Source organism: Ursus arctos, unplaced genomic scaffold (assembly GCF_023065955.2).
Source record: "Ursus arctos isolate Adak ecotype North America unplaced genomic scaffold, UrsArc2.0 scaffold_2, whole genome shotgun sequence".
Classification (NCBI taxonomy): Eukaryota; Metazoa; Chordata; class Mammalia; order Carnivora; family Ursidae; genus Ursus; species Ursus arctos.
Genome location: NW_026622874.1, coordinates 17,203,522 through 17,216,661, shown reverse-complemented (window position 1 = coordinate 17,216,661; position 13,140 = coordinate 17,203,522). Strand labels below are relative to the sequence as shown.

The 13,140-nt window shown below is 39.6% G+C and overlaps 1 protein-coding gene across 1 annotated transcript in view; it reads right to left on the bottom strand.

Annotated features, from left to right (window-relative positions):
* The window catches only part of PAPPA2 (pappalysin 2), a 258,945-nt gene that overhangs the window by 47,451 nt on the left and 198,354 nt on the right, over nt 1–13,140 (bottom strand). The window contains exons 17-19 of the mRNA XM_044387894.3: nt 5,797–5,965; nt 4,245–4,380; nt 2,182–2,291 (exon numbers count right to left, since the gene is read on the bottom strand). Of these exons, the coding sequence (XP_044243829.3) occupies nt 2,182–2,291; nt 4,245–4,380; nt 5,797–5,965 (415 nt within the window). The remainder of the gene's footprint in view (nt 1–2,181; nt 2,292–4,244; nt 4,381–5,796; nt 5,966–13,140) is intronic.

The window sequence follows — 13,140 nt, the reverse complement described above, 5'->3', positions numbered from 1 at the left end:
GCATGGCCTGCCCTGCGGGATCTCGCCCACCTGCCTCTCCCCTATCTCATCCTTCCAGTACCCATTTTCCCTTTCCCTTACCACCATACATACCGTGGTTTCAGCCACAGAGAACTTCTTACCATTCCTACCCCTCTAGAACATTCCTCGTGATCATAGTTTATGACCCACAGGAAAAGCCTCCTGGTCCTTTGATCCTTCTTGAAGCTCCTGAGCAGAAGAATTAGTTGCTTCCTCCTGGGTGTTCCCACAGCACTTCTACCATAACCAAACCACTTCCTGTGTTGCATTATTATAAATGTCTGTTTTCGTGGCCAGATTATAAGTCTCATAAATAGAAGGACTATCATTTTCTCATCTCCATATTCCCAGCACTTAGCCCACTTCCAGGGCACACAGTAAGTCCCAACAAATGTTTGTTCAATGAATAACTGACTGAATTAATACAAGTATGCTACTCCCCATTCCCCACTCCTGAATTGTACTTGGAGTAGTTTTTTCTGATCCTTCTGCTTTGACACAAATCCCTGCTGATAATACAGCACAATTAGCCTGTGAGGAAAAAGAAGCAATCAGAGAATGGTTTCCAAATGAAATGTGCGACATCTCCAGACTCCATCTCTTGGTGACTCTATAAGAACAGCCTTCCAATTATTTTCTTTGTTAGTGTAATAAAGCAACCAAGCTCCCAGGCTCTATGTTACCCCGACCCTTCCCACTCTAAGGAGAAATAACTAACTTAGCACAAGACCTTCTCCATCCATATCTTGTATAGCCTTGTCTTCCTTGTTTTCATTATTTACCTCTCAAATATTTATTGAGCACTTTCTGCCTAGTAAGCACTGTTCTAGGATCAGGGGATATAGTAGTGGATGGAACAGACAATATTCCTTCTGTGGGCTTTTAATTCCAGCAGCAGAAAGGAATACTAAATAAGACAAATAAGTAAAATATATAATATGCCTGGTAATGGTAAGTCCTAAGGAGAAAAAATTAAAAAAGGGAAAGGGGGACAGAAAGTTTGAGGGGAGATAATATTTTAGATAAACAGTCAGGGCCCCAGAAATCTGAGTAAAATTCTAAAGAAAGCCAAGGAGCAAGACATGAGAAAACCTGGGAGAAGAGCATTCTAGGCAGAGGGAACCACAGAGCAAAGGTACGGTGGTGGGAGTGTGCCTGGCATGCCTAAGAATCAGCCAAGAAGCCACAGGGGCAAGAACAGAGTAAGCCAAGGAAAGCATACAAGGGATGAAGTCAGAAATGTAAACACAATCACTGGAGGAAAGGAGGCCATGGAACTGAGAACCCAGGTTTTAGAAGTGTCAAGTGTGTGGAAATTGAAATGACTGAGTCCTGCAGCAGTATCAGCTAATGCTACCATGACCCAGGATCTAAAGTGTTTAAGAAATAAGGGGAGGGGGTGACCTGAGGGTCAGAAGATGACAGAAGATGAGGTTTGCTTTGTTGGCAGTAGATTCAAATGTGGGGGATTCCAGAGAGGAGACTGGGAGAATGGTTTGGAAGTGGCACTGAAGAGACAGGAGGGCAGGTGCCCCTCTCCCAGGCCCAGGGGAGAGAGAAAGCGGAGAGGGGAGTCCTCAGGGTTTCAACTGAGAATGCAAACAAAAGGAGAGTCCAGAGAAGAGGCTGTCAATGTAGTGGGTCCTGCCCACAACTGACTGGATTCCAGGGGGCCTGGGAGAAGATCTCAGGGTTCAGAAAGGCTGGGGATAGAGACAGGAAAGGCAGCTCTCTTACTCCCTTTGGTTTTTCTTTCCCTGTTTTTAGTTTTGTCTTCATCTTTTCCAAACCATCTTTCCCTCTCCATCCTTCTTGCAACTGTTTTCATTTCTTTGGCTTCTCCTAAGTTTTCCTGTCCTATTTTTCGTTAGTAGTCATCTTCTCTTTCCATTTCCTTCCTGAATTACCATTCTTTATGTCTCCAAGTCCTCCTTCTAGATTATCTTTTAAACTGTCCTTTGGATAGGGGCCATCTTTTTTCTCAAGTTTCCTCTTTTCTCTTCCTGATTTTTAATTCTTCTCTCTAGGAATGATCCATGTGGTTGTTTGCTTTAAGGATGCTCTGAAAGCCTTGGAAATTCTCCAGGGAATATGCTGTCAGTTGAGAATTTCCCAGTAGTCTTACATCCTCGGCACATAAAAAAATGTCCCTTTCCTCACCTGGACTTTGACAGGTTCCATCCAGTGCTCCAGAGTGTCAGCAGTGATGTTCTCAGGCAGAATTACAGGATCACTAGGGGGAATTACACACGATGGGGAACACACTGCACCTGAAGGAACAGAAATTTACATCAGAGACTTGAACTTCTTAGATCTCTGTCTATTTCATCCTGGAATCAATAGCTTTGATCTTTTTAAGAGCAATTACTTTCTGTGTTATGGGTCACCACATTATCATGGTTACAGGCAGCGCTGAGATGCATCTACTATGCACCTACAAGGATACTTCTACACTCATTGCTAAAGAGCCACTGCCCCAGGTTAACTCCCCTTGACAAAATGCCCACTCCTCTTCCTGGTCCAATATAGCTCCTTCTCTGGAATCTTTGAATCCCTGCATGATCCAGCCATTAAAAGTTTAACTCCTGATCCTGCAGACCCCCAACACCCCACTCTAGGACTCTGGCTAGCCAAAGACTAAGCTCACTGGCTAATGCCTTTTAAGTACCTTTAACATTATTCCTGTTTATATGAGGGTTATAATTATAGCAGCTACTACCTAAGAAATTTACTAGCTGGGGAAAAAATGGCCCAGAAATTATGAAGGCACATTTATAATGTCTGTTGCTGCACTGAAGATCATTATGCTGGCAGCCAGGAAACCTATGTGATTAAAAGAGGAAGCAACAGGAAATTAGAAGCAGAGACTTTGGTCATGTGTTAGCCTCCTGAAGGAAAATCTTGCTCTGTTCCCTTGTATGTGGGGCCCAAGTGTCTTCTAAAACTCTATTCAAAGATGACACACTCCCAGGGTTCTCTGGTTCCTCATCTATAGATTTGTTCATCTCCAAGCTTCTTCTTAGCTCTCACTGTCTCTATGTCTATGTTTTTTGCAAACTTGTGAAATAACTCAAAATGCAACATGACTCTCAAGAGCTCTATATAAGTGAGTGCATGACATTTTAATGCAGAAATCAGAAAGTGGGGAGATGAGACTTTGCTCATGAAACACCATTCAAGAGGTCCAGTTTGAGCACCCCACAACTCCATGCTTGGCCATGAGAAATCCCAGGGCAAAGAGCAACCTAAAGACGGTAGAGAACCATCTCTGAAACTAATGAGCTTTCTCATTCATTCAAAATATGCCCACTGGCATTATACAGTTAGAATGACATAAAATTACTCCTTGTTGGGGCACCTGGGTGTCAGCTGGTTAAGATCCAACTCTTTGTTTTAGCTCGAGTCATGATCTCGGGGTCATGAGATCAAGCCCCATGTTGGGCTCCTCACTCGGTGTAGAGTCTGCTTGATATTCTCTGCCTCTCCCTCTCCCTCTGCCCCTCCCTCTGCTGTGCATGCCCTCTCTCTCTCTTTCTCTCTAAAATAAATAAATAAATAAATAAATAAATAAATAAATAAATAAATAAAATCTTAAAAAAATATTACTCCTTGCTTATGCAGTTCAGAACTCAGGGTTAATCTTACAAGGTTTTCCACAAATAGCATCCTTTTCTATGATGCTTAGGTCCAGCCAGGGCAAAATTGAATCAACATCACTATAAATCAGCTCTGACCACAGAGACCCTTAGCTGCAATTACTTGATTAAGAAGTTGCCTATAGGTTCTGGAGCCTGGACCCCTGCAGAGAAAAAATGGCTGAAGAGCAACGCAATCATTCCTTTCAGGAACTCTCTGCTCCAGTAACAACTGCAGAAGGAATGGAGAAGGGGCCCAGCACATGCATGGTGTATGACTATGCATTCCCACCTTTCCTCTTGGACTATAACTCAACTCCTGCCACAAATAAATCCACTTTCTGTCTGCAGCGAGTAGGGAACATGACCAGACACTCTGCAAACAGCTCAGCAGCCACACCAATGTTACACGCATGTGGAAGGGTAAAAAGGAGTTTGCCATAAATTTTATTTTTACTGAACCAGCTAAAAGTCAGCTTGCATTTCCATCTACTCCTCAGGGAAAACAATGGATCTGACTCGAACTCCAGCCAGGCCTAATAAAAGGATTACTTGGGAGCAGAATTCAGCATCTCTTCCCAAACTTACCAATCCCGTATCCCTGTTCACACTTGTACTCCACAAAATTCAGCTCCGAGGGGGGTGGTGGGCACTCCCCCTGCAGGTTCTCACACAACTTGAACTCCTCAGTCCATAGTCCCTCCTTAGTGCAGAGGATGGGACGCTAGAATATCAAAAGTGAACATTTCCATTCTTGTTTTGTTAACTTCATTTAGAGCAGGGAAAAAAGTGGTCTGATGAAATGGTAGTGTTCTCCAACTTTTAGAACCTGGACTAAAAGATACTATTGAAATAATAAACCATGTAGTTACTGACCAAAAAATAAAAATAAAACATAAGAAAAGTCAAGACAATTTTTTGCTGTTTGGATGTGAAGAAACCATGAACAATTTTGCCATTAATGAAATTTATTAACAATGTGTTTTCCTTTGGATATAAGGATTCAGTGAGCTGTTAACTGTAGCCCACATATTTGGAGATATTTTTGGAATTTTTTTCACAGATGGTGTTGTTTTGCATGGATTCATCCATACTATCACATAAACGCTGCTTGTAGCAAATGTCAGATTTTTTTTCAGGAGGAGTGTGATCCAGTGAAACCAATTCATAATTTTTCTGAAGGTATTTTTGCCTTTCTGCCTGAATGGACACATCATAGTTGCTTTTGATCTCACCAAAGTTTTATTCCCTTTCTCCATATGTGTGCTGGTTTGTGTGACTCTTGGCTCCATGCCCCCAATAATCACAAAGTATACTATATGCAGATCACAGAGAAAATAGCACTAACTCACAAAACCCAAGAAAGCAAGATTTTAGAACTGTAGATAACTCTCCCTTCATCCAGGGCCAACTCCTTGAGGCCTTAAACAATCAGTGCAAACGGATGTGTTTGATTTCTCAGGAGTCTCATTTCATGGCATACTCTTTTCACATCTGTCCGGCAGTGCTTACCTTGGAGTGCTGGACACTGAGACAGACATGTGCCAGGAGAGCAGTCAAGGTCATTGATCTCTGCCGGAAGTCTGCTTAACTTCCTGTCTCATGTGTGTGAGTGGTACTTGAAAGGAGTCAAAACTAAAATTGATTTTAATCACATAACCACGATAAGACTGTGGTTTTCGTTTGAGACGTCTTGTGCCAAAATCCTAGGGAGAATGGTAGTCAAATAGTGCTTTCAGCTTTGCCTTTGCTGAGAAATTTGTGTTTCTGTTCAGGACTCTGTTCTACTGAAAAATATGATACCAGCTTTCAGAGCCAGGTTAGGTCAGTGGCCATACATGGGAGGAAATTACATTGACAAATCAAAAGCCCAGCATTTTTTGGCATTTACCCAGATACCCAAACCATCAGGCTTTTCCTTTTATCCAAGAGGAAGTTCTAAATGCAGGAGAAACAATTCCAAAAACGTGGTTATCTTCTGAATTTTCTATCAAATAATATCAACCCTGCTGGTTAGAATCCCAACTTAGTAAGGACCTGCCTGCTGGGATTCACTTAGATCATTTCTAGTCAACGTTATTGAATTGGTCATCAAGATTAGAGCACAGCCTGATCCAAAACCAAGTTCAAGTCATCTTACCCTTCCACTTTCCTGGTTACAGTTGAGCATACACTGGCTGTTGAGCTCAAAGCCATTGGTACATTCATACATGCCTTCAAAGACTGGAGAAGGGGGCTCACACACCACTGGGACACAGCTGCCTTGCTCCCAGATTCCACCCTCCAGGCACTGTATCTTCAGGAAATTGCTGATGAGACATAAAACAAAATCGCCCATTAGACTCCCTCAAGGAGGTCATGGGAGAAGACTGCAATATGGGATAAGGATTAGCAAATAGGCAGGAGCAGTTGGTTCTTGTTAGCTAAAGGTCCTACCTCACCAGTCTAATTTCTGATCATGGAAGTAAAAATAGTAGTGTACACTTAGCAGTGACAGCAACAGCTATTGCATGGTATAGGCATACCTTGGAGATTTTGCAGCTTCAATTCCAGACCACTACAATGGGAGATATCACAATAGAGTGAGTCAAATGAATTTTTGGGTCTCCAGTGCTTATAAAAATCATGTTCATACTGTATTGTAGTCTATTAGGTGTGCAATAGCATTATGTCTAAAAAAACAATGAAAGCTTAATCATGTCTAGATTTCGATTTAAAGTGAGAAACACACGACTCTTCCTTTTATTCAAACACTTGAAGAACGTAGAAACGTTATTAATTGGCCTAATTCCAGTTTTATTGTTTCTCGGGGAATATAGAAGCCCTAGGAGAGGGAGAGAGATGGGGAAAAAGCCAGTCAGTGAAGCAGTCAGACCACACACAACATTTATCGATTAAATTTGCTATCATATGGGTACGGATCATGATGCCCCAAAATGATTACAATAATAACATCAAAGATCACTGATCACAGATCACCATAACAAATATAGTAATAATAAGTCTGAGATACTGTGAGAATTACCAAAACAAGACACAAAGGCAAGAGGTGAGTAAACGCTGTTGGAAAAATGGTACTGATAGACTTGCTCAGTGCAGGGTTGCCACAGACCTACAATTTGTAAAAAACTGCAATATCTTCAAAGCACAATAAAACAAGGTATGCCTGTAATATTTGATATATAACTCTCAAGAGAGCTTGATAAATATCAGTGCAGGGTCTAGACTGTTTACAGTTGGGTTTTATTTAAGCCTTTCATCTTGGAGAAGCCTCACACCTAAGTGCACTGGGAAATGCCAGGTGGGATGAAGGGAAGAAAAAGTTATCACACAGTCAGGGGACTACCCAGAAGTGATGTGGGGGATCGTCAGTGTTCATATGGTAATATAACTGATGAAGCTGCCAATACTTCTTAGTTCTCCAGAGAGAGGAGAAGATGCAGCATATAGATGTTCTTTTAAAACAGAGACTCTTAGCCTAAACTTTAGAAGGACAAGAACCTCACTAGAGGTTACTATGGTCATTTTGTTTGTTAACAAGTCCATCTTTTCTTTGGAAAGCATTCATAGCTTTTGTCAGATTCTCAAGTAGGCACGACTCAACACTGTCCTGAAAGAACTGCTCTTCCTTCTCGTGCATGATCATGGCCTCCAACCAGAGAAACTGCTTCGAGGTAGACAGAAGTCAACAGAAATAGGTCTTGATACTGTGAATTCCATTCCATCCCCCTTCTGACTCACTACAAATTTGAAGGTGCTTTCCATGTTGCTGTTTTAATGCATCCACTTCTGATCCAGAGCAATCCTGGTTACAAGCTTGTGATTCTAAAACAGAAAGAATTCCTTGGCCATGGACTCAACCATATGGTGGCCTTAAATTATTATTTTCTAGGGCCATGATGCTCTTTTTAAATTTAAATATGCCCACAACTTTTAATGACTGTTGCATTATTATACAATGCTTCCTCTGTACTTCTCCAGTATTCTAACATTACACTAATAAAATATTTATCACATTGTTTTATAAATGTGCACATATCTCTCTTTTCCACTAAGATGGAAACTTCCTGAAGGCAAGGATTGTGTCTTATTCTTGTTTTTAATTCCTCATAATAATTCCTAAATAATATCTGGCTTACATTAGGCATTAGTGAAGTATCTTTCAAGTTGAATAATTTAACCAAAATTCACAGTGTTAGGCATATTGCAGAGCACATTACACATGGTAACAAACTGAATGATCAGATTAGTCCAATGACACAGTATTATTATTCCTAGTTCATAAAGAAACATATTCAGAAATGGAAATAATTTGCCCTAGATCCTACAGCACAGAATGCATTTGATTTCAAATAATTCAAATAGGGGTGCCTCAGTGGCTCAGTCGGTTAAGCATCTGCTTTTGGCTCAGGTCATGATCTCAGAGTCCTGGGACCCAGCTCCAAGTGGGGTTCCCTGCCCAGCGAGGAGTCTGCTTCTCCCTCTCTTGCTCCCCCTGCTTGTGCGCACTCTCTTTCTCAAATAAATATTTTATAAAAATCAAATAATTTAAATAAATTTTAATAGTTTAACATAATTTGAACAGTCTCCACTTAGAAATAAGTGAAGGAGTGTTTGTTAGTTTTTATTGAGGCAAAATTGTTATATAACAGTTTCAGATATGCAACATGATAATTTGATATTTATATACACCACAAAGTGATCACCACAATAAATCTAGTTACCATTTTTCAGCACGCAATTGACCTCCTTCACTCATTTCACCTATCCCCAACTCCCTCCCCCTCTGATAACCATCCATCTATTCTCTGTATCCATGAGTTTTGCTTTATTTGTTCATTTCTTTTGGGTATTTTAATTCCACGTATAAGTAAAATATATGACATTTGTCTTTCCCTGTCTCACTTATTTCACTTAGCTTAGTATCCTTAAGATCTATCCATGTTGTCACAAATGGCAAGATTTCCTTCTTTTTTAATGGCTGAGTAGTATTCCACTGTGTATATACATTACATTTTCTTTATCCATTCATCCATTGATAGGCACTTGGTTGTTTCCATATCTTGGCTATTATAAATAATGGTGCAATGGACACGGGGGTGCATATAATATCCTTTCAAATTAGTGATTTTATTTTTATTTTTTGGATAAATACCTAGAAATGGAATAACTGGATCATATTGTAGTTCTGTTCTTGATTTTTTGAGGATTCTCCATACTGTTTTCCATGGTGGTTGTACTAATTTACATTCACAATATAAAGGGTTCCCTTTTCTCCACATCCTCTTCAACACTTGTTATTTCTTGTCTTTTTGATAATAGCCATTCTAACAGGTTTGAAAGGATATCTCCCTGTGGTTTGGATTTGCATTTACCTGATATTTAGTGGTTTTGAGTATCTTTTCATGTGCCTGTTGGCCATCTGTATGTCTTCTTTGGAAAAATGTCTATTTAGATCCTCTGCCAATTTTTTAATGGTGTCATTTGTTTTTGTTTTTTGGGGTTTCGTTTGTTTGTTTTGTTTTGTTTTTTTGCTATTGAGTTGTTTAAGTTATTTATATATTTTGGATTTAACCCCTTACTGGTTATATGATTTGCAAACATTTTCTCCCATTGAGTAGGTTCTTTTTTCATTTTGTTGATGGTTTCCTTTGCTGTGAAGCTTTTTAGTTTGATGTAGTCCCACTTGTTTATTTTTGGTTTTGTTGCCTTTGATTTTGGAATCAAATCCAAAAATTCAATGCAAAGACCAATGCTGAAGAGTTTACCTCCTATGTTTTCTTCTAAGAGTTTTATGGTTTCAAGTCTTACATTCAGATCTTTGATCCACTGGGGGGTCAATTTTTGTGTAGGGTGTAATACAATGGTCTAGTTTCATTGTTTTACATGTGGCTGACCAGTTTTTCCCAACACCATTTATTGAAGAGACTGTCCCTTCTCCATTAAATATTCTTGGTTCCTTTGCTGTAAATTAATTGACCATGTATGTGTGGCTTTATTGCTGGGATCTCTATTCTGTTTCATTGATCACTATGTCTGTTTTTATAACAGTACCATATTGTTTTGATTACTGTAGCTTTGTAGTATGGTTTGAAATCAGGGAGTGTGATACCTCCAGCTCTGCTCTTCTTTCTCAAGTTTACTTTGGCTATTCAGAGTCTTTTGGCCCCATACAAATTTTAGAAGTGTTTGTTCTAGTTTTGTGAAAAAGACCATGAGAATTTTAATAGGGATTGCAGTGAATCTGTAGATTGCTTTGGGTAGAATGGATATTTTAACAATATTAATTCTTCCAATGTAGGAGTATGAAATATCTTTCCATTTATTTTTGTCTTCTTCAATTCCTTTTATCAATGTCTTTGAGTTTTCAGTATACAGGTGTTTTACCTCCTTGGTTAAATTTATTCCTAGGCATTTTATTCCTTTTGATGCAATTGTACATGGGGTTGTTTTCTTAATTTCTGTAGTAGTTTGTTATTAGTATACAGAAACAATTTTACTGAATTCACTTATTAGTTCTTTACTGAACTAATAAATACAACTTTACTGAATTCATTTATTAGTTCTAACTATTTTTTTGTAGAATCTTTAGGGTTTTATCTGTATAGTATCATATCATCTGCAGATTGTAACAGTGTTACTTTCTTTCCAATTTGGATGTCTTCTACTTCTTTTTCTTGCCTAATTGCTGTGGCTAGGACTTCCAACAGTATGTTGAATAAAAGCATCAAGAGTGGGCATCTTTGTCATGTTCCTAATCTTAGAGGAAAACCTTTCAGCATTTCACTGTTTAGTATAATGTTAAACAGTTATTGAGATTCATACTTTTATTCCCAGAAATATTTTAGGGTAGAAATCTGATTTTATGACTTAAATTCTTAAGTATCATGGTTTACGTGAACATATATCTACTATCTGTTAATAATAAATACTATTTTTGAGTTATATTTCAGGCGTTTGGCAAAATACCTATATACATTATTTCATTGAATCCTCTGAATGGCAGTTAAGGTAAACATATTATTATCCACATACAGAAGGAAACTGAGAATGAGAGAGATGTAAAGCTAGCTTGAAGATGCACAGTAAAAGGTATATTAGGACCTGGACCCAGGTGAGTAGCTGCCAAAGCCTATGGTCCTTCCACTGTGTCCAGTTTAACTGTTCCTTTTATGCTCTACAGCCCACTTTGAATATTAATAGCATCTCTATCCTATTCAATATCCCAGATGTCCTTTATCTTGATACAACATTTAGAAGTGTGGCAAGAAGAAAGAAAGAAAGAGAGAGAGAGAGAGAGAGAAAGAAAGAAAAGAAGTAGAAGATTCGTTTTAAATTTATGTATTGAGTAATAAATTACATATAGAATATCACACAAATCTTAGTATACAGCTCAAAGAATTTTTATGTGTGAATACACCTGGGTAATCATTCAGATCAAGAGATAGAGCATTTCCAGTACCCCAGAATTCCCCTGGTGTTCCTTACAGTTAACCTTCCCACATCACTATAATCCACAATATTCTGACTTTCATCAGCATAGATTATGTTTGCCTGCTCTCGAAATTTATATAAATGAAATCACACACTACGTACTATTTAGTATACGGCTTCTTTCCCTAAAGGAAGATGCCACTTAAAAATGTCTTCCCAAATCTATTTTCAATGAAAGGCTTGTAGTTTTCTTTTGATTATAACTAAACACCTTTTTCTCCCTCTTGTAAACTGGATATTCTACTCTTCTTTCACACTACAGAGCTTATATCCTCCCAGGGACTCTCTTCTTTCTACCACCTCCCACAGAGGAAATCCTTCCCCTACCTCTGCTGAATTGACATCCTCCAGCTGGAAAGAGCAGGCAATACCACTGACACCAGGGGAGAGGCAAGGCTGTAAAACCTTGCATGTCAGCATGGTTATAAAGGAAAACCCTTGCCTGGCCAAGATGATAATATTTTGACTTCATGTGGTATTTTTCTCTGAATTGGTTGGAACTCTTCAGCATGGAAACAGTCCTCCCTTTTCTTGCCCAGCAAGAAGAGCCATTCAAGAATGCTGATTTCATATATTTCCTTGCCAGTTTAATAACCTCAGTGGTGAAGGTAGATGGATCAAACTTGCATGGGGAAGAGTGAGTTGGCCATTGTAGGTGGTAGCTGAACAACGTGACGGGCCCTGTGATGCAAACCACCAGCAATATCAGTAAAATATAAAGAGGGAGAATGCTGGAAGGTAGAAAGGAAAGCAGCGCAGCTCCCACTGGTACGTCTGAACTCCACAGGAGACACTACAGGCAGGAATGAGAGGAAGTTGGGAGAGAGACCTAATTCCCTAGGAAATGGCATTTCCCTTCTATAGGGGGCCCTATGCCCCCTCAACTTCATGGATTCTCCTTCCCAGTTTCTTCTCCCTTGTATGGGGATGGCCTCCTATGGCCATCTCTCCATACACCTCTCACAGCTTCTGCATGGCACTCTATCAGATGACCCACTTCAGGTTCCACCCTCAGACTTCTCACAACGCATCTGACTGGTCAGATTCTCAAGGCCCAATAGCAAGCCCTGTCTCACTGGCTCCATGTTGGTGCCTGTCAACCCCTGTTTATGGCACAAACCTTGAGATCCCATGTTATGGAGCCTAGCACTTGAGTGCCATGGGCTGGTTCTGGCCGTAAGAGACTGTGATTGTGGCAAGAATTCAGTGTCCTGGATTCCTCTTAGCTCCAGGAAATTTAGTTTCCACAAAGGGCCCTTCAAGGGGACTAAAGCCTATAGCAATGGCAAGACTTTGATCTCCACAGGTGCCACAGCTCCCTCTTCTAAGTTTAGTGTTGAGGAGTGTCCTCTGAAACTTTTAAAATCATTAATGAAAAAAATGGGTTTATTTACCGTGGTTCAACTCTTTCACGTGTTATGAATCAAGAGTCAAGAAGCACTTTGAAATCATGAAGTGAGTAGGTTTGCATTTCAAAGAATGATGGCATTGGATACTAGATCGATACACATAGGCAGACCCTCAACAGGACGGGGATTTCAAACTTCTTTGCTAGTCGAGTCCAAATGTCCTTCACATGAAACATTCTACTCACTATTAGCTGTCTATATTTTCTTCATTCCAGCAGAGTAAAAGAGGCTGAACTGTCACATTAGGAACCATGAAGTGACTTGCCCAATGCCACACTGCAAGCAATTCATTGGCAAAAGAAAGAACAGAATCCAGAGTTTTCAAATCATAATATAACACCCCAATCCTCAGACCAATGGTTTCCAAATGACATTTGTAGACCAATTATGTAGAAGACATTTAAAAAACCTAGACTGACAGGCTTACTGAATCAAGTATCCTGGGACTGCCCTACACTCTGTATTTTTTAATTGGCCAGCAGTTTTTATATGCAGCCAGGTTGGCAAACCATTAAAATCTATGCTACTTTCCTATGGCAAAAATTAACCTTAGGTGTAGAAATCAGAAAGCAAAATCATGT